This window comes from Oryzias melastigma, linkage group LG17, assembly GCF_002922805.2.
Source record: "Oryzias melastigma strain HK-1 linkage group LG17, ASM292280v2, whole genome shotgun sequence".
NCBI classification, from domain to species: domain Eukaryota; kingdom Metazoa; phylum Chordata; class Actinopteri; order Beloniformes; family Adrianichthyidae; genus Oryzias; species Oryzias melastigma.
Window position 1 is genome coordinate 31564120 of NC_050528.1, and position 21852 is coordinate 31585971.

Below are 21852 nucleotides of genomic sequence, written 5' to 3' on the forward strand. Positions count from 1 at the left end.
TGAATGGCTTGAAATCATTTCAGCTTCTCTTTTATAACAGTGGCTCCTTCATGTCAGTCACAGATGGAAATAAATACTTGTTTCTTGCCTTTCTTTTTTAGCCATTAAACAAATGCAAAGAAAAGTATGAAGAAAATGTTACAAGCAACTACTAGACAGTTGTGTTTCAAACATTTATCTGAGAAAGTCACCAGCTGTACTGGGTCCTCTTCTTTAAATTTTGCACTTGCATTGTTTATAAAGGTTACTTACCCCACAGGAGTCTTGCTGTATTTCAAAATGTAGATGTCTCATCTATCGATAAAAACTATTTTATGCTTCTGATACAGTCGTGTAGCCTCTAAGTGGATAGAATAACTGCAGGTAAATCTTAGGTCCACTCGATAATATCATAAAGTGTTTTAATGAAGGAAGTGAATGTGAAGGAAGCCCAGTGGAGATTATATGATTCAAGGAAAAGAGTTTCTTTCAACTTTTCAAAAAATGACAATAAAGTTTAATATAAAACACTTTTGGATGTAACATCATGGGTAATCCATGGTTTAGATCAATCCATCAGCATCTGCACCCTGCAGTCAGGAGGAGACCCACCTCGACAGCCAACTCCAACAATACTTTCAAGTGCACACAGAAAAGGATTGAAACATGCATTTACTACATTGTACAAAGTTAAAATCAAAAAACGAGAGTTCTTTTACTTTGCTATGACTGACAGAGTCTCTGCCACCTTGTAAGGGATCCAGAAGAAAAGAGGGTGGGGAGGGGAGGTGGGGCAGTCTTGAGAGTTGGGCATGTACAGAGGTGTCCCTTTGTTGTCGGGCACTTAGGGATCAGTGCCCTCTTCTCTTTTAGACCGACAGCTGAAGGGAGAGTGAAAACTGGGTGTAAGGCAGGATATGACTCAATAGACTTTAGATGTTCAAGATAACAGTTGCAGACTTGCTTCGATCTGAAACAAAACATTGCAGTGGCAGCCTTTAAAGCTGTGAGTTTGTACGTGTTTCATGGGTGTTGGCTGATGAGATCGCTGTCTCAGGCGACACGCACTGCCCTCCATGTTGCTGGTAACAATCAGTAAATGGTGAAGAATGGCGTCTATTAAAATGTGTGGTGAGAGTAAGCATCATTTCTTTATCAGTAATATATTAGTGTGAGAAATAGATTCTGGAATAAATAGAAGAAATTTCCCTTCTGGCCTGTTCATACTCTGATAATGGCCTTCTGTATCTCTCTCCCTAACTGTTTTTCCAGCCACATTTTCACACATTCGCTCACACCACAGAAGCCATAGAGGTGACGGAGGTCACCTTATTGTCTTCTGCCCATGGCTGCAGGTTCTGCAGGGCGTACAGGGAGGAATTGTGCAGGCAGAGTGGGTCCGGCTGCAGTGGCTGGCTCAACGTCTTTTGGAAAGCTTCCTGTTGAAGCTGCAGCATCAAGCGGTTTGCTTGCTGCCTCTCGGCCTCCCTCTCCTCTGCAGTCTGTCTCCTGCAGAGATAGACACACACCAGGAACGAGGATGAATGATCCGTGTCACTTCATGAAGGCACTGGGAAAGTACTACAAATCTGAGTTTAATGTTCCTCTAAAAGAGCAAATGAGAATTTTTTAAAGCAAAAATAGATGTAATTCTTACAAGTATTTTTGAACTTTAAATATTAACATAAATAAATTATGTTGAAAAAGAAAAATATACACAGCAAAAAACTGTTTACAACAATAAGGAAAAAGAAAAAAATTATTAATTAATTAATCAGCTAAAATTCAAACTTCAAGAAAATTCTGTAAATGCGTCCTATGATGGGATGGGTCATCACAGCTCTGCATTGCACTGAACAATGTGCACTGAATATTGAGTTTTGTGGAATTGTGTTGCAGGTTTTGAGACTTGAATAATAAGTGAACAATTAATTATTATGTTAAAGCAGATTCTGAAAAAGCAACTCTGCCTAAATGATTATTGAAGTGATCCATGCATTATAGCTTTTTTTCACTCTCTCTTGCATATGCAAAAAGTATAAAGAATTCTGTTTTTTACAAGTTGGATTAATCTAATACTGAACAACAAAGCAAATAAACAAACAAAAGCTAAAATCTCCAGACTAAAAGCGTGTTCTTTCTTTCTCATAGAAAAACACATGCTTAAACCAACAACCAAATCCAAATGTCAAGAGGAAATCACAAAGATGAGCACATCTATAAACCCTTTCATGCAAACCAACCTCCATCCATTAGCCACACGTTATTGTTAACAGCATTATCCTAATCCAATCCCCTAGTTGTTGATTTGATCATGTTCTTGTAACTAGCCTAGTTGTCACACAAAGCCATCCCTCATGTGCATCCTATCGGGTGCATAAAGGTGGGAAATGACATACATTTGATCTAAAAAAAACAGAAATCACAAAGACGAGGTCAAGCTTATCAAATTCTTCTTACCTGTGAGCTGTCGTTCAGCTGGGATACAGCTCACTGGGGAATTCATTTTATTGAACTGCCTCTTTTTAAAGCCATAATAATCCCTGATTGAAATGTTATGTATTTCTCACATTCATCAGAGCTGATTTGTTTTGGTTTTTATGATTCTGTATGTGTTTGTGTCTGTGGGGGTGTGAATGAGTTTGTGCGTGTTTCTTCTCAGAGTGTCCAGTATTGCTTTGGGCATCAGGTTTCTAAAAGGCCTTTCAGGAGGCTCAGGGGTAATTGTCAAGTCAACAAACCAGCACAGCTAAGCAAAGCAGGTGTCGTGGTGTACAACTCCTAAATTCTTCATTTGCTGCATTTTTACCTGCATTTAAAATAAGACATCAGTAGACAACAGAGACTCATTCATAGTTAACACTCAGGGCAGAGGAAAAAAATATTTTGCCTTCAAAATAGTTTCTGGGAGATCCATCAAAGCTCTTTCTTTGGTTTGAGGAAATCCTGCTGGTTTAAACACAACTGAGTTCTGACATGTGGCAGAGAAATTTGTGCTTCATAAAATCAGAATGAAAGTGAATGTACATCCGCTGCCGTCTTACCGCCATTTTGTCCGCCTGTTCTGAAACCAAGTCTTCACTTGTGCATCTGTCATCTTCAGAGCCTTTGCCAAGGTCGCCCGCTCAGCTGATGCCAAGTATTTCTGCCGATGAAAACGTTTCTCCAGCTCGCAAATCTGCACTCGGCTGAAGGAGGTGCGAGGCTTTTTTCTTTTGGGTGGTGTACGGTTCTGGTACGGATGGCCAATCCGACGGGTCACAGAGAAAGGTGAGAGGGCAGCTAAAAACAAAGGAAACATGTCAAACTTATTTCAACTTTATAGTTCTCACTTACAAGATAAACAAATGACTTCATGTTCTGAGGGTGTTTTTCAAATCAAGCGTATTTTATTCTCAGAAAGCTGCCCAGCAGCATGAGCGATCAGAACAGATGGGAAGATCTCAACTCAACACTACATTTAAGGGTTTGGAAAAGCTCACAGATTTTTGCAGGAATAACCAGAAGAAAATGTGTGACATGATGAAATGTTTTTGCTGCAGAAGAACATTTTAGAGAGGGTTCAACGTTGAGGTTGACCACGAGATGTTCCTAAAAATCAGTTAACAGATACAAGGGCGTGTGGAAACTCACCTGGGCAAGCTCCCTTGGAAAAAGGGAATTCTGCCAGAAGGCCATTGCCGTCTCGCAGGTGAGTGAGCTCAGGGTAATAACATTTGGCTAATGTCTCCACCGTGCTCCAGACAGGGACCCTGCCGATGTCTCCCTTGGGGAGGGGACAGAGAGCCTCTGGCCCCGATGTGGCCTCCCCAGCTCGGCTCTCCTCTGCCTGCTCCCCTAAAGGAAAGGGAGACACAGTGAGGTCCCACATCTGGAGCACAGCAGCAGCTGCAGCCGGCCGGCTCCGATGCAGCAGCTAATCACATGAAGAAGGCCTACATCATGAACAGTCCACTTTAATGTCATTTGATTTGATGCGTGTCCCACTTTGGGATGGGAAATTGTTTATGGAAAAAGAGACAATAAGAGCCATTGAAAGAAATCAACTGTACTGTATGACTGCATTGACACACACACACACACACACATATATGAGCTGCTACACAAACTTTTCTAGTGTTTTTAATCAGGATGTATATTTGTCCAGGCTGATTTGAACACTGCTGACTAGAAAAGAGATTTGTCTGTGTTTTCTTTTAAGGTTGTGATCTTGTGTTTTTCTGCTTTCTGCATCTGTATTATATACATGGCATTAATACCAACATATCCTCATAAAATATCATGAACCCTGTCTATTTTGTCAGCCGAGGGTAAACAGAAGATCAATAACTGTAATGAGATCGTTTGCCAAAGATCTAATCCTCTGCCGCATAGCTGCGAAAGAATCAGAAAAGACAGAATTCATGTGTCTTCCTCCCTCCCTGAATCAGCAGGCTGTTTTCCCTGCTGTCTGACAGGGTGTTTATTTGCTTTTGTTTTGTCAAAAAAGCTCACCAGGAGCTGAAATGAATATGGAAACACCGGCACGGGTGTCCCCCTCTGGGCTACCAGCTGCTGCTGCTGCTCTCACAGTTCAACAAACTGGAAATTCATTTGCTGCACACACGATGACACTTTGGATGGAAAATGGAACATGAAGCCATTATGTGCTCCTGCAGTCCCTTCTCGGGAGCCGTCAGTGTCCCTTGATGGTGCTGAAGTCGGGCTGCAAATTGAGGCCATTACACGCGTTGATGATTGTAAAGTACATATGAGTAGCTGGATCCTGCCGTTATCACAAAGGTCACATAAAGTTTACATTACCAATGAATAAATCTGCAGAAACGGATTTGGTGTCTAATAAAAATTTTAAAATAAAAACGGCCATAAACTCTCAGCATAGATGAACTTTCAGGATTTTTTTACAACCTAATCTTGTAATTTTCAATCTTAACCTCACTGTGGACAGCAGTTCTATGAAAGGTATTTTTCTGAATACCTTGATACCCTCTGATAATTTTTTTTTTCTCTGCCATCTTTACCCAACATACAGTTCAGCCTTACAGGTAAAGACAAGAGTCCAAACAGACCCGCTATGGGGAGAATCACTGGGTCTGGCCAAATAATGGAGCATTAGAGGGCTATTTCGAGCCAACTGTGGGTGACCTAATGAGCCAGACTTACACAAACACATTAGGACTCAACCCAGCACACACGAGGACTGAAGGAAAACTGCAAATAAATGGTAGCATATTGACTGCAGCTACGATGAAAAACTAGAACACTGACAATTCAACTTCCTTCAGTTTAAAGGAACTAAATTTAGTATAGACATTTTGAATATTTCAGCCAACATGTCCATAAGCTGAAGCTCAAATACATTTTATTTTTGTCTCAAAATAATCTGATTTTAAGAGAGAAAAAAGACTTCTACTGTTTTATAATAGTTTACGATTGATTTATCCTGGAAAGTTTCATATTATGGTCTATGTTATAATAATTATAATAATAATAAATTATAGCAAAGCATTAAAAAGGAATACACATATAATTGGATTTCATTTAATTTTAGATTTCATTTGTATTTTTTTAAACAAGAAAAGAGGTCCAGGCCCTCCTACAGTATTCTGCCCCGTGTCCTCCCGCGGCGGGTAGGCCTACACGTCTCTGAAGGTTCTGGATCATCACGCGGTTCAGAGGGAAAACGGTTTCTTATGTTTTTCTGATCGGTTCAAAGAAGAAACGGGTCAGCAGAAACGGGCGTCACTTCACAACACAAACACTTTTATTCCTCGCATTTTCAAAAAAAAAAAAAAAAAAACAACAACGAAAAAAAACTTAATAGGAAAAGAAAACAATAATGAAAAAAGTAAGCAATCAGCATCTCACTTCCTCCTTATCAAATGAAAAAGGAAACAGGAGAAAATACTAAATCTGCTGCCCTGGTAATACAATTTAGCATAGGCATTATCGAAAAATAAAATGCCACCGTGGAGAATCTGTTTCCCATAATAAAACCACTTATACTCAATAACACTTCGAGGTGACAGCGCCTCGCTTCCCCACTGCGGATATTACCTTTGCGGCAATCTAATAAATACATCCGCGAAGGATTCTAAAGGGGGATATTGAAATATAAGGCGAACATACATTGCTATTTATTACACTACAGGACAAAAGGAAAGTCTTCTGTGCTCGATCTCTGTTTGTGTGTTTGTTCTTTCTTTTTCTACAGGATGAGGAAACAGACGCGCTGCTGCCTGAACCCGAGACTCCCGCGCAGCTTCAGGGAGCAAACAGACTTTCATTATGCTTTTATTGGTGCTGCGTGGACTGTAGAGCTGCTGGATTATGACGCGCTTTATTGTCCAAATGCATCAACGGGCCGCATTATGTTTGTCATTATTATCAAGGTGCGATCAGCATAATCCCTGTTGATCCGGCGCTATAACGTAGCTACAGATACCGCTGCTGATCGGATGAGATCAGCTCAATCTCTGCTGTTCCAGAACGACATTTCTGTCGGATTGATCTCAACATTCCTCACCCCATTATATTGTTATTGAACGTCTTTCTGTTCATAGTGTCGAGAGCAATGAAGCCTGTTTACTTAGAAAGGCAAAAAACGGATAGAAAAACAAAATCAACTAGAAAAATTGCATTACCTCCGATAATGCATGTGTGAATGCATTATCGCGTTGTGTAAAGTTGTGTTAAATTTGTGTAACTTGTGTAATTGTAAGAATGTGTAGTAAAGAAATTAATTTCCTGAACACGCTGGATGTGTAAAATTGCATAAAATGCTGAATTTGCTTAAGATTTGCACAAATTTGTGTAAAATTGTGTAAAGTTGTGTAAAGTTGTGTAATTTTGTGTAACTTGCATTATTTTAACAATGCTGGAAGTACAAGCATGAATTTCCTGAACATGCTGAATGTTTAAATTGCTTAAATTGCATAAAGTGTGTAATTTGCAGGAATTTGTTAAAAAATCCTATTAGTTATAATGGGGCTGAAAAAACGCACAAATTGTGTAACTACGCAAAAACTGTAAAGTGCACAACTACTAATAATACAAGTTGTAATGTCCTTAACGTGCTGAACGTTTTGATACCAAGATTATGTAAGTTGCATAAAGTGTGATACAGTTTTTACGTGCCGAAAAACGTACGGAAGTGGACATAAACTATAATAGTAATAATAATAAAGAGAAACACAATAGTGTGAATGCATTGAATGCATTCACACTATTCAAAAGACAATGACGTTCAGTTTTTCATTTCACTGCAAAAATTAAACGTTTGTTCGTAGATGTGTTATTGGACTGCTGCATAACAGTAAAATATTATTATCGTCATTGTATTATTATTATTATTGCTATTATTATTATTATTATTATTATTATTATTAGCCTTTAGTTTAAACTCGCTAAAAATATTAGAGGACATAAACGTTTTTGCACGTCCCAGTCCTCCGTAAATTTAGGTTCAGACCATATGTCAGCTGTTTATATATATATTTATATGAATAAAATAGTCCGTTTTCTCCCGTATTTTTGACTTCGGTCTCCCTGATTTATGGCAGCAGTTCCAGTTCTTCATCTGAGATGGAGAGCGTCGGTGTTTGCGCTCAGACGTGGATTTTCTCCGCGCATGTTTTCCTCCTCCGGTTTCAGAGTAAAGCTGAGCGGTTCACGGCCGCGGAGGGAAGCAGGCTGACTGTGGACGGCTGAGCGGGATTGAGCGCACGGATCTGCTGATCAATACAAAGATATCAACGACGAAATAATTACAGCGACACAAAGATGAACGAAATGAAACGAGAGGCCCTCAGTGACCATGAGTACAATTGATAAGTTCATTTACACAATATCTTTTTGCAGATGACATATCACTCCCTATATTGAATAATTAATCAGGCTGAAAGGACTGAAATATTAATATTTGATGCGAGAAGGAAGGAGAGCGCGTGCACATATCACTTTATTTGCCATTTACAATAAAAGCGGGATTTCTTCTATTTAAAACATTTGATTACAATTATCCAAGCAAATTGTCATTCTAACTTATTTTACTAAATATTCCCTTGGAATAACTTATTTTATATTTAATGCCCACAACCATATAGTAAGACGCTGTTACTTTTGGTAGAATATTTGATGAATAACAATATGCAAAACTTTTTTATGCAACTTGATCATTTTCAGAATACATTTTAACAGCAGATAGTTTGCTTTTTCACTTGGCGAAATTTCATGAGACAAATGTAGGTTATTTATGCGCGTTAAAGTTTTTCATTCATCCCTCAATGTCCTGTTAAGCAAGAACCTATTAAAAAAGAAATAAATAAAAAGCAGAGAAAAATGAAGAAAAATAAATAAATAAATAAATAAAAATTATCTCCAGTCTAGTTGCAGAATTGTATGACAAGAGAAATTATAATAATGATGATAATAATAATAATTGTTATTATTATTATAATAATGATGATAATAATAATGATATGAATAATAACAATTAATAATCACACATGATAATAAATAATAATAACATAGATTCGTTCCTGTGAGCCGCATCGTTTCTGCTCGCATAAAAACACGAATAGAACCGGGAGGAAAGTGGGAGTGAACCCGCCGTTATCCGTCAGCCCGTAAACAGAGAGTCGGTCCGATCCGGTCCGGTACTGACTCGTCTGTATCTGTGTCCATTTTTCCCCCATTCATCAAAATGCGCTTTGTACAGGTTGAAGGCCTCGTGCGCGCGCGCGTAAAATCCCTTTCGATTCAAACTGCAGCTTTGCGCGTTCAGGCCGTGAAAGGACAAACGTTTGGCCGGGTCGGTGTGAGGGCGCGTTTCTCTAACAACCCTTTCGGGAGCGCAGGAAAACGCGCTTCGACGAGGAAAGAAACGCGCCTCATATTTTACCTGTTAGTCTGTCTTTGGCAAACCTCCTGCTGCTCTCCATCCACGGGAAGGTGAAGTTTGCCCCGTTTCCCATCCCCATCCCGGCCACCGAAGGGATGCTGGAGCCGATTCCCGCTGGATGAGTCGGAGGAGGCGGGTGAGGAGCCGCAGCGGCGGGCGCTGGAGGAGGCGGCATGGGTCTGTGCGCGGGAACCCGGATCACCCCACCGGCACCCCCGGAGTTGACGTTGACGTTCATGTTCATACTGACGTTCATGTTCATGTTGACATTATAGGAGCCGGCCAGCCCGGCGGCCGCCATGGAGCAGGCCGGGTTGTAGACACTGTTGTAGCTGTTACTGTAGACATTTGAGGCCAGAGCGTAATCCGGGTCCGGGGTCCGGTTGGGAAGCATGCACCCGCTGGACTGGTCCGAGTTGTTGAGGATCTGGTCGATGCCGAAACTTATGGGTTCATGCTGCTGCTGGTGCGTCTGGTTCACCTCCTCGATCCCAGTATGCTCCATGCTTCTGCGTTTGCTGCTGTTCTGCTGGATGTTCTGCTAGAGTCTGCGTATAGTGGATCACGGAAAAGAAATGCTTGCTTGGATGCTGCAGAACCGGACTGGTATATCACCTTCAGGCATTGACAATATCTACTCCAAGGAAACCAATAACGTGTCCAACGCTTTCCAAAAGCGTGGCATTATTTTGGTCTAGAATCGAGTATTTCCTAAAATGTGAGCCTATTGGATGGACCCTGACAACAAGTCAGTCTGACCATCTTTAATAGTTTTCTATCCAATTCAACATTTCGAGGCAGAAAAACCAGCGGCAGCTCCAAGGTTATCCCGAGAAGTCTACTTAGACATTCAAATCCTTTTTGAGAGCGGCGGCAGCTCTCTGGAGAGACTTGATGCGCTTTGTTCGCCTACTGTGGCACAGACAATCCACACGCAGGAGGCATGTCAGGACAACCGGGCTATCAAAACGGGAAAACGGGAAAGAAAACAATAACAGGAAATAAACGGAATCAAGCGAAAGCCGAGCGCTGACCTCGCGGCGTAGACATTAATTAGGCTGGAGCCCTGTTGTGTTGAATGTGAAGAGCGTTTCAGCAGGTGAGACACCCCTCTGCGTAAAAGCTGCCATTCGGTCCTCCGCCACTCCTCCCTCTCCCACCTCCCTCCTCCTTTCTGGCCAGTTGCTTTGCTCAGCTGTCTTAAAGAGGCCGCAGCAATCTTCACTCCTGCAGTTGTTATCCGTCGAAAACGCAAAGCATTCATTCTGGTTCACAACGAAGGAGGGAAGGAAAACTTGACGTTTCCGTCGATGCATGTCTCATGTTTAAGACTGAAAATATTTAAACAAACCAATAAAACCACGAGACACTCTTGATAGGCCACTGCCATCTGAAACTCAGTCGAAGAGAACAAATGTTGAACTTGGAAGAACAAAAAAACACCGTTACGGCTCTTCGCACGGAGCCACAGAGACGTCAGGAGGAAGGGGCTTTCTCTGGTCAGCAGGATGCAGAATCTTTTACACCCGCAGCCGCAAAACCACGGTTACCGATGGGCGGGGAGCGCGCGGATGTCAGGAGGAAGGCCTGGACACGATCAGAGATACGCCGTGGATCAATCACCAATGTCTCCATTTAATAAACATGACAAAGACAGCACAAAGTGCGACACGAGACGGCCCCCACTTTGTAACAGCAATGGGCCTATGATCGTTTTATTACGCACTTATGTTGTTTCTCCATCCCCGCAAATAACGACTTCTGCACACGGCACTGCTGGAAAGCATGAATAAGAATTGCGTGAATGGCGCGGAGAGCAGCGCGGGTCGCGCCGCTATCAGGCCTGACTGCACGCGCACTGGAGCGAATAGAGAAAAGATGCTGACGGGGATGTTTGCAAAGTTACGCGAGGTCAGAAACAACAAAAGCGTTTCCATAGAAACACGTTTTACCAAACCTCTATCTATGTGTCAGGACCGCAAAGAAGGACAGAGACAAGAAACATCAATCGAGCTCATGTCGGAGCCATGGTCCTCCAGTCATGTCCTTTTGTGTGCCGCAAATACAGCAGAGAATCCATAAACCCTCACTCAGACGCGGAGAAACAGCTCCTTTCTGCTGTTGTCCTGTTTCCAAACAATTCATCATTTCACACAATAAAATCAAATCGTCTTTTGATCAACAATAAATATATCATCAAGCTATGTTTTCCAGTGTTCATTTCTAGTCTGGAGTTCATATATAGCTACAGGTGAAACTGTCCTTAAGGTCATCAAGAGCAACATCAGGGAACTGCAAGAGCCTGCATGACATCAGGACACCAGCTGCTCTGCTCAGACAGACCCTGATCACAACACACATATTATAGGCCTCTATGTATATATGTATATATATATATATATATATATATATATATATATATATATATATATATATATATATATATATATATATATATATATATATATTAGAACACCCCCCCTCCTTGAAGTTGCGCGCGTGCTCTCTTAATATGAAAAGCTCCTCCTCGCTGGCTTTGCCCAAAGGCATTGTCTCTGGTTGCCGGCTGTGCATGATGAATCGTTATCTCCAGGCGATGCTGCTCGCCTGGGTAATAAAGTACCAGCAAAGCGGAGACAAAAGGAATTTGTCACAGTTGCTCCCCGATAAGCTATATTAGTGACCTCCCGGCCCCTTTAGCTTTTATTTGTTGGGGACGGCTAAGGTGGTGGTGGTGGTGGGGGGGGGGGTGCATGAGAAGGAAAGGACTCAAGTTTGGCCAAAAAAAACAAAATGATCTGGATGCTACTCCACCAACTGACTACATGTTTTCTGTCCATTCTAAAATCAATTTCTTATTACAACAACCAGAATTTTAGGCTTTAATTTGAACTAAAGTAAAGTAAAATTTCTTTCATTTGGACAATTTTTACTAAAGATTAAGTACATGTATCACACAAAAGTTATGTGCTTACATTTTGGACAAAACAAACAAGCAAAAAATAATGAATAACTTCACATTTTACGTTTATTGCAAAAAAATAAAACATAATGAAAAGCTTTTTGTGAGGATAACACCAAAGATGCAGGACGGTCAGAGTCTACAGATGCTTTACTACACAGACAAGATACACAGGAAACAAAGCAAAACATCTCCGCAGCAGTGACAACCGGAGAGCCTAAAACCTCTGACACAATAACGCCCAGAAAACAGCTGCAGTGAAGGGGGACAACCAACAAGCTCACGCCCAACACCCCCCCCCCACACACACACACACACACCACGCCGCTGACACTTTGTTTACTTCAGGGTCTGAGATCTTTCAAACTCCAGAAAATACAGAGGATATATATCAATAGATATTACTTAAATATTTCTCACTTTCAGGATAAATTAATAAAAAATAAACAAGACAGGACAACAGTCTTGACCTGAAGGAGGTCGATGACAAAACCTGCTGTCATGTCTCTTGGGTTAATTTTAAGAACAGATTCTGGACATGATAAAGATTTGAATTCTGAATCTTCATCTCAAGAGCTCCTTCTTCTCTGCATGGTTTCTCTGTTGTCTGTTTCAAGTTAAAGAGAAAACATTTCCCTTTCCATCTTTCATGTATTCATTCATTTATGTTAATAAAGGAGACCAATCAGTCAATACATTTTAAAAGCATCTATAATGCAGTAAATGTTATGAATTTGATCTCTGGAATGTTAGTTATCAGATGTCAAGTTTCATTTCCAGAGCAGGAGGCAACTCAAAAGCAACAATGTGTTCCCCCAAATCTAAAACATTTGTTTGAGTGTGATGGCCTGAATAATGAAATGAGATCATTCCTAAAGGACAGAACAAAACCATTATGCTGCTTTCATGAGAACGTGAGTTTCCACACTTAAAATGATCAGAATTATACACTGAGGGGCACAGAGTGCTAAGCTAAAAAAATTATTAGTTTTATTGATTTATACCACAGATGTGTGAAGCCTTCAGATCTAGTGCTGAGATTATGGCATATTTACTGGCAGAAAAATAGGCTCTACGATGCAAAAAGGCTGAAGTTTAGCAATGATTGCGTCAAAATAGCTGGAAACTCAATTTTAAAATCAAAGAACACAAAAAGTCAAATTATCCCAGCATGTTCAATATTTTATCTTTATGTCTCTTGACACGTGAAGAGGCGAGACCTACATTTTACTTTCATTCTGAAAGTGGATCCAAAGTGTGAAAATCAACTGCTCTGATATTAATCATGTCTTAACATGAACCAAATTTGGAATCAAAGACTAAACTAGTGGCATCTGCATTTTGTTCAAAAGTTCTTTAACAACTGGGGACAAGAGCAAAGTTCAGATTCTCATCATGGGAGGGAAGGTAGAGCGCGTGCTTTGGAGGTTTCTTTTGTTGTTGTGGTCAATTGCAGCCTATTGTTCCGATCAGATATTTTTTCCCAAAATATTTGGTGAAACATTTTTAAACTTTTCAGTTTCTTTTCAACAAATGGGCAGAAAGATTTGTGAGCTTTATGCTCGCACTGCAGGTTTTATTCTACATCCTGCATATAGGACTAAACAAATGTGTTTATCATCTGCTTGATGAGAATGGCATGATGTCCTCAACAGTACCACCGCCTTAAGATCCACGTCCCGTTTCTGTCTATGTAAAACAAAAGCAAACACACGCGCGCTGGAGGAAAACGCCTCTCTGAAAAGCTGCGCCTCCTCTGCAGTGATTGAAGGTGTTGCACGAAGGCCGTTCAGTTGTGATGAAGAACAAACAGCCTTCAGTGAATGAAGAAGAACCTGCAACAGAGCCGACAGCTCCCTGCAGCCCGAAGAGCAGGGACGCGCTGCGGAACTCTTTTTATTGAGAGGCTAGAATTACATTATTCTGCGTTTGAAGGCTTCAGTCCTTGACTCCTCCACTCCCTCAGGGGAAAACCTGGCGCCTCCTGTCCGCATCCGAAGACTCGAAACTGGACGAAAAAGAGAGGAGGAGGAGGAGGAGGAGGAAATAAAAACAGTAGAAAAAAGAGAGTAAAGCGCTGAAAGCAGGATGGATGGAGAGAGACTGCATTCTAGAAACACAGGTTCATTACTTTTATTATCATTATTATAACTATGATTGTTTCTTGATGTTTGTATTTCCAAAAGCTACACAGCAATCCCGCGGTTTCCCTGACGGTTCCGGCGTTTGTTAAAAACGACAGGAAAGCGTGGAACAGCATTCATGAGTTCACGGTCAAAATCTCTCCTCTCATCGTCAACCGTTTGCTGTGAACGCGGACGGATTCGTTTTCTCGACCGTTTACCGCAGATATAAACGTATTGATTAGACACCAGCTGTTTTTTATTGAGTAAGTTAGTAAGCCTTAAAGTGAGTTAAAGGAACTGCTACCCCTCGGGTGAAGTATTTAGCCTAATCTAATTTAGTCCGAAAAAGAGCATCTATTTTTATTTCTATTATTTTTCTATTCTTTAAACCGTTTTCATCCAAGTGTTCCAGAGGGGATGTGAGAATGTGCTTTTGAAACGCTCTCATTTCTTTTTTCCTCATTTTCTACTATCATTAGGATTTCCAATGAGACTCAATTGTCTTCAAAAAGTCGTTCAGGTTGCAGAAAATGATCACTTCAAAAAGGCAAACCTTAACATTTAAATCAGCTAATTTGTATCATTTTTTCAGGAGTCTAAATATATGTGGTTTTTAATTAATTTATGTATTATCTAATGTAATTTATATTTTTTCAGACCAAATGATGTGTAAAACCAAACGGCTTTTTGTTTCTTAGCCTAAAAGTTATTTTAGATTACGTTGTTTTTATTATTATTAATAATATTTTTTAGGGTTTGATATTTATTTGTTGTTGCTTTTGTTTGTTCTTAGTTTTAAAAAAGGCCAAAACTGACCTGAAATGTGACTCATCTTTAAATAAGAACAGACAAATACCTGAAATATTATGGGGTCAGCTCGGTTTGTGGTGTTTTCCACATCATTTTATTTTAAAGGAAACATCCGTCTGTGTCTTTATGGGTTAAGCTGTTGTCTTCAGATTTGAATCGGAGACTTCGGCCTGAAAAATGCGGGGAGCGCGCGGGCATCCCGGTCCTGCTGTGTCTGCCCGGCGCTGACGCATGCGCACACGCGTGCCGCTCTGGTCCTGCTGCGGAGTAATTGGCGCGTCATTGGCTTTTGTCTTGTTTACAAAGCGGGGAATCGGAGCCGTAATTTAATTTCCTCCGTTGGACTGATGGGCCACCAGCTGCCTGTTAGGCGGAGCTCAGCCTACCTTACCCCGGGCAGCGGCGGGAGAGTGGCCCGCGGCCCTCGAGTTGGGGGGTGGGGGGCAGATAGATGAAGCGCAGAGCGACCCCCCCCCCCCACCACCCCCCTCAAACAAAAGTCTCCAATCACGCAGCTGCAGAAAATGACATTTAATCATTTGCAGCCTACTACCAAATTCTTAATCAAAAAAGTGCTTTTGAGAATCATTATTTGTATTTTTTATATTTCACATAGTAATTATAATAATAATACATTTATTTATACAACGCTCTTAAAAGACACTCAAAGATGCTTAAAATAGCCTATTAATAAGAGTTTTTTAACACATTAAATTTGTATGTTGTGAACAGAATTTCATGTGTTTAATTCACGCAGGCCTGAAATGAAATCAAAGAAAAACCTTCAATCCTCCAGAAAGTTGAACAAATGTTATTAATATAATTATAAACATCTAAAGGATTGTGTCTGATGACATTTCAGAAAACAAAAAACAGAAGAAAAAAACGCAATTCCAAAGCCTTTAGCTTTTCTTACATTTTTGGTTTTTGCAAAAAAAAAAAAATGTTAGACCTAAAGAAAAATAACAAAAATCTACCATTAAAATAAAATGATTATCATTAAGTCCCATTTTATTCAATTCATTTCTCCATCCAAAAATGGGCTACAAAAAGCTTCTGACTCAGTAATTGTGACTTTTAAAACAAACCACCAGTTAAATTTTGGTGTACCAGTGACAATGACAATCCTCATATCAAGTACATTTTATTTGCAAGAGACTTGCATGAATGAACTCTTCATTGGCATTATTAAGACAGAGCTTCACTTGATGCTGGTTTCATTTGTTTAAACCAACACAGAGGGAAAGATGGCCCATTACACCTGAGGGCACATCATTATTAGAAAGCATTTCCCCCTTCATCCTCCTCTACCTCCATTTCTTCAACCTCCCCTCTATGGTACACACAATAGCATGCATATGGTTTCGGTTCAGTCACGGAGATGGTCACAGGCCAAACAGAGCTGGCCAGAGCATACAGGCTTAGAACACTCCCCACTCCTCTCTAATTATGACATGATACAATGCAATACTCCTCTGCAAACATTCCCACATAAATTCATTTCAAAAGCTATTAAAAATACAGCGAGTGAGATAGCTTCCATCAGAGCATCCCAGAACAATACAGCAGGGTGGGTTTTACATCACAGTCAAATGTGCCAGGTCCCTCTGGTTGAATGGCAGCCTGGTAGGCATTAATTCAAAATAATGTCTCACAAATTAAAGTATTGCTGGGGCTACCACCACTGTGTCAGATAAATGTGCTCTATTAGGAGGCCCCAAGCTGTGAGCAAAACAATTGAATGCTTGTTTATGTTTTCATACAGCATCTGCATTCCTGCGGCGTGATGGATGACACTTCAGCATCTCAAGCTGCTAGTAGTTGATTGCAGTCGGTGCTTTTCTTCTTCTCTCTACCAGAAGAGTCAGCCAATCCATGAACACCCATCCCACTTCCTTTATTATTGCTGTAGAAAAGCTGAGAAGGCGGTAGAGTGCAGAAGGAGCTGATGGGACTTGAAGAGAGGTTAGTGAGCCAGAAATGTGCTAACTGCAGTTATGCTCAGTGACACTTGATCAGTTTCCAATTGGTGACAACGTCATATTTTATTTTTAATTTAGCTTTTCTGTCGACATTTCATATTTATCTTTGGATGAAATTGGATCCATTCTAGCTGATGGAAGGGTCACACAGTTCAACAGGGCACATTTGCTTTGGTTGGAAAACATTTTCTGCTTAAATAACCACAGAATGAGTCCCATAAACATTTCAGGTTTACTGCAGCCAAAAAGTTCATGATAGCTGTTCATAATACTCTGAGCTAGAGCCTCTTTGAAGACACAGATCGCTCTCATCACAAAACACAGTTTTGTGCTGCATTCACTCTGGACATAATTCACTCATCAAATTCTTGTCTGCTGCGTCTCTTTTGACGCATGTCAAATTTACTGCTCCACGCCTCGACGCCCCGGTTGCAGAGCGATCGCCAACGTTTTTCTGGAATTCATTTGTTGTCACATCTTTGAAAACATGGACAAAGTTGAGTGAGTAGCTTGGGTTTCTATGTTTTGGAGAGGTCTACAGAGACAGTGGCAAGAACGTCGCCGTGTCAAGGTTCACCAGATCATTCAGAGCCTCTCCTGGTGCAGTGTACTTCACTCCTGCAGCGGGAGCTGTGCCTGGGTTACGGCTCTTTTAATTGTAACTTCTGTCTGTCTGTGGCTCTGTTCGAGCTTTAACCCAAGAGCGGAGGAAAAGAAACTGGAGGATCTTTTTAGTTTTGTCTTGATGAAATGAAGTAAAACATCATAAGCCCATTAAGCTAAAGCGATTGCGCCTGCTCTCTGTCTGCTGGGCAGCCAACCGCAGTCGGGCCAGCATAGCAAGTTCCGTGCCCCAAGGACCGGCAGCCGGGTTGGCGGACCTCGCTACCCCTGCCCGATTTTGGGCAGCGGAGATTGCTATGCTGTCCACTGGGCGGCTGGCTAGGGTAGCAGGTGTGATCGTGGCAGCTTCATGGGCAGGCTGACAATTGTCCAGAGTTTATCCAGTTTTCGCCGAACAGTAACTGAGACAGTCTCTGGCGACCCCACGACTCCAACGGGTTAATAAAATGAACCAGGACGAAAATCCCCGCATTGAGCACCCACATTGGAATTTTTCTCTACCCTTTGATCCAGTTACTGAAAACATCACATGGCCAAAGCTGAATCCCTGAATGGTTGAGGTGGCGTGTCAACCTTGCCGCGTTGCGCCCGACACCCAGTTTGTGATCTCAGATCATGTCTGTAAATGGTAATTAAATGTGTATACTTGTGTGGCGCTTTTCTACCTTCCTTGAAGGGCCAAAGCAATTTACAGTCACAGAGCCATTCACCCATTCACACACAGATGGAGGCTCCACTGCAGAACACTGGCGCCAACCTTCCACCAGAGGTAATGTGGGGTTCAGTGACTGGCCCAAGGACACATCAACATATGGGCGGGCAAGGCGGGAATATTCCGATCAGGAGTTGACCACTGCTCCATAGCTGCACTACATTGACTTAACATTGAAACTTCATACCCCTGCCGTGCAAATTGAGTTCGGTGTGAATGCAAGATAAGAAAGGGACTTTTTCCAGTTTTCTAGACAATTTTATGTCTGTGCTTTCTGAAAGATTCTGGAAAAAAAATCAACTGGATGACCAAAGAAATCAACAGGCAACAAACAAAAAAACAATGACACACCAAGAAGGACTTTGGCAGCACTTTTGGTTTTCAAACATTGTTTCAGTTAAATTTTCAGTTTATGACCCTCTAGAAAACAGCCTAGCATAACATGTAAGTATAACAACACAGTCGTCTGTATTGTCAATGTAAAGATGCAATCTGACCCGATGCAATTTGGGTGTCGGGCGGGGCAAGGTTGATGCAGCACATCAACCAATCAGGGACTCAGCTTTTGGCATGTGACATTTTCAGTGACTTGATCAAAGGGTAGTAAAAAAGATTTAATATGGCAACTTGATGCCAGGATTTTAGTCCTAAATTTCTATCCATTTTCTTAACCCGCACCAGCCACAGGGTTGCTGGAGACTGTCGCAGTTACTGTTGGATACACCCTGGAGAGATCAGCAACCCGTCACAGAGCTCATTGAGCTGGATGGATGGCTACACTTGCCAGCCGCCCGGTGGACAACTTTGTGAGCTCCATTGCCCAGGCTCCGGCAGAACTAATAGAGATTGCTGCTGTCCATGCACCCGGCAGAACCAGTGAGGTCTACTGTCCAGGCTACAGGTCTCTGGGCAGCAGATCTCGCTCTGCTTGCTCGCCGATGGTTAGCTGCCCAGCAGCAAGAACCGTTGTAGCTCGTTTATTTTCTTGCCCCCCCCCTCAGCTTAAAGCTCAAAATGGACCACAGGCAGACAGAAATAAAGTTTAAAATGGCCCTCAGGTGCAGCTCTTACTACGGGAGTGAAGTACACCACACCCGACTCTGAAAGATCTTGTGAACCCAGACACGATGTGCTTGCTGGGGTCTCTGTAGAGCTTTCCATAATATATAAATCCAAGATACTCGCTCAACATCCTCCATGTTTTTCTTGATGTGGCAACAAATTAATTTCAGAAGAACTTAGGCGGTTGCTCTGCAGCAGGGGCGTCAAGGCTACAAGCAGTAAATTTGACACGAGTCAAAAGAGAGGCGACAAACACGAATTTGATGCCCCTGCTGCGTCCGGTGTGAATGCACCATTAGGTATAAAGGTAGGCGATCGCCTGGGAACCCCAACACTCTAGGGGCCCTGAGATGAACACTTAATTAAAGTGTCTAAAAAATGTTATGCCTATCATTATTTAACTCTGTCATAAGAAACAACCCCAAATCGCTGAACTGGCATAAGACTGATCATGTAAAAGTGTTTCATTCTCCCCTTTGCTTCTACAGCAATTGGATATTCCAGTCAACTGCAGGTCGAGAGACTTGCGAGTCAGAGAGGCTGCATTGTCAAACTGAGAAGTGTAGCTTTCATTCTGACTTTGTGGGAGGAATTTGTTCTAAGTGAATGGATATATTTAGTTTCAGGAGCTTTTAGTTCCCTTCTGAAATACGCTTCAAGCAGGGGTGTGCAGTCAGTGGAACAGGTGAACCAGCACCTGTCATGGTCCTCACCTTCCGTCATGAAATCTAAAGCGTACTGATTAGTAAATAAACGTGTCCACTAACCTGTTCCATAAATGCAATCTATGTTTGATTCTAATCATTTGATCCTCAAAATCGCTGTGTTTTCTGTTTAATTCAGCGCAGGCTGTAAGCTTGGCTGCTTGGGAGATATTAAAGAGGGTTTGATTGTCCCTTTAGTTTACTCAGGTTATGGTTATGATGTAACGATTATTAGTTTCTTTTTATGTTTTTATTTAATGTCATCCCTTTCTATTTGATCGGACATGTAATGGATTTCAGGTTTGTCATTCATTTAGCATTCATCAGATCCAGCGTGAAGCTGCGCTCAACAGAAAGAATGAGGCAGGAAATAACTGAGCTTTTTGTGATATTAGTATAAAAACATTAGAGTATTTGTTTTATGAATGCATATATAGATTTTTGGGAGTATTTTTACTGTTGCTGTTGTGCAAAATTTATTTTTAAAACACTATTAGAAAAACAACAAATACCTTTTTGAGTCATCTCAGGTGTTTATTTTATTCGATTCTTATTGTTTTATTACTGTATAGTTTTTCCCAAATGCTAAGACACATTTTCTGAAACATTAGACCAATTTAACCAAACATCAAACACAATTTTCAAAATGTAGGCAAAATATTCAAAAGTACTTAACTCATAAGTCAAAAGCTCACTGAGAGGTCAAAATGAAGACTCTGTTGTCAAAACTTACACAGCAAACAACACAGTACACATCAGGCTAATGAGTTAAACTAGAACTCCTACAGTATTTGATTATTTGTGGGGTTAGTAAAACAAAAAGTCAAGAAAGAGAAAAGTGGAAGAAAAAAACAGAGGGTGGGGGGTGGTGACTTTAAAAATGTTTCTTTATGATGCCACTCCATACTGTTTTGTTCCTTCTTTAGTAAAACCGGAAATATTAAAGAAAAGACAGAAAAAAATTTAATTTGTTCCTACTGGGAAGTGAGGGATTAACAAATTAGTGCATTTATTACATTTTATGTTTTTCAAGTAAAAATAATGTATATAATACACATTACATTTCTTGAACATTTAAATGGAATTTCAGTTTTAAAATTATTATCAAAACATTTGGATTCTTTACATTGACGTTGTCTAAAAGTGTACTGGTAGTTATTCAACATTTTACCCTATGTAAGGATTTTTAAAAATAAATAATGGAACAGTTTTTATTACAAACATTTTAATGGGAAAACAGATCAAAACAATAGCACATTTGGCTTAGCAAAAAAAGACATTTATAGAAACCTTTGAGTTGATTGCACCTATTTGTCCCTCAAACATATTTATGTTAGAGGACAACACAGAGCTTTGCCCCTTCTACCTGCTACTTTCCAAAAGCTGCAGAACAAAGTCCAATTAGCTCGCACTTTGTTTTTGTGCAGAATCTAAGTGGTGGCTTTAGAGATTACATGTCTGTCTATGGTTCAGACTAACATTTTAAACCAAAACTATTGTCAATTTTGGTCATACTACATTAAATACAAAGTCAAGAGGCTTGTGTGTCAGTGTTGTATCACAAAGATTACATCTAGTTTCTCTTATAACTTATCAAGGTGTTCAAGTATAACCTTTGCCGGGTTGTTGAGGTGGAGTTATGTAGCATAATGATTTCCCAAGAAAATTACTGCAGAATTGGAGCTACAAGAAAACAATTAAAAACTCAGATGGAAACAGAACCCTCTGACACAGAAAACTGAGACAGGTATTCTACAGAGCAGAAATATTTATTCATACAAATGTAATTTTAAAAGTCAAATATTTATATATTTATATATATTTATTTATATCCTAAGCATAAACACAGTATATTCACTCTGACGACTGACAGAACTAAAAAACCACTACTATGAACTAAAAAAAGACAGAAACATAAAACTCTGTGTAATTCTCCTTTCAATGCTCTCAATTGTTTTGGTAAAGCAGTTGTTTTGTGAGGGTAAAGAG

At 40.6% G+C, this 21852-nt stretch overlaps 1 protein-coding gene and 1 long non-coding RNA gene across 4 annotated transcripts in view; one reads left to right on the top strand and one right to left on the bottom strand.

The window, feature by feature from the left end:
- Positions 1-15: 15 nt before the first annotated feature.
- tlx2 (T cell leukemia homeobox 2) lies at positions 16-10200 on the bottom strand. Of its 2 annotated transcripts, XM_024279217.2 has the most exons (5): positions 8882-10193; positions 3613-3816; positions 3024-3261; positions 1308-1488; positions 16-860 (listed from the first exon to the last, which is right to left on the bottom strand). In XM_024279217.2, the coding sequence occupies exons 1-5, from the start codon at positions 9384-9386 to the stop codon at positions 849-851; spliced, it is 1140 nt and encodes a 379-aa protein (XP_024134985.1). In that variant the 5' UTR covers positions 9387-10193; the 3' UTR covers positions 16-848. The 2 variants fall into 2 exon arrangements, with proteins under 2 accessions (XP_024134985.1, XP_024134993.1); XM_024279225.2 differs by lacking the exons at positions 16-860; positions 3613-3816 and having other exon boundaries at positions 1272-1488; positions 8882-10200.
- Positions 10201-13615: 3415 nt separating this feature from the next.
- Positions 13616-21852, top strand: part of LOC112151760 — a 26340-nt gene continuing 18103 nt past the window's right edge. For both annotated transcript variants that reach the window (XR_002920183.2, XR_002920182.2), the window contains exons 1-2: positions 13616-13965; positions 16545-16744. This is a non-coding gene — a long non-coding RNA (uncharacterized LOC112151760). The remainder of the gene's footprint in view (positions 13966-16544; positions 16745-21852) is intronic.

What these genes read in the sequence shown, in the direction of transcription:
- tlx2 (XM_024279217.2), bottom strand. Translation starts at nt 9,386, where the DNA reads ATGGAGCATACTGGGATCGAGGAGGTGAACCAGACGCACCAGCAGCAG. An exon ending in TGCCAAAGACAGACTAACAG is followed by an intron (nt 3,817 to 8,881) that starts GTAAAATATGAG and finishes CCTTTCCTTTAG; the next exon opens with GGGAGCAGGCAGAGGAGAGC. An exon ending in AACAGGCGGACAAAATGGCG is followed by an intron (nt 1,489 to 3,023) that starts GTAAGACGGCAG and finishes CTATCTCTGCAG; the next exon opens with GAGACAGACTGCAGAGGAGA.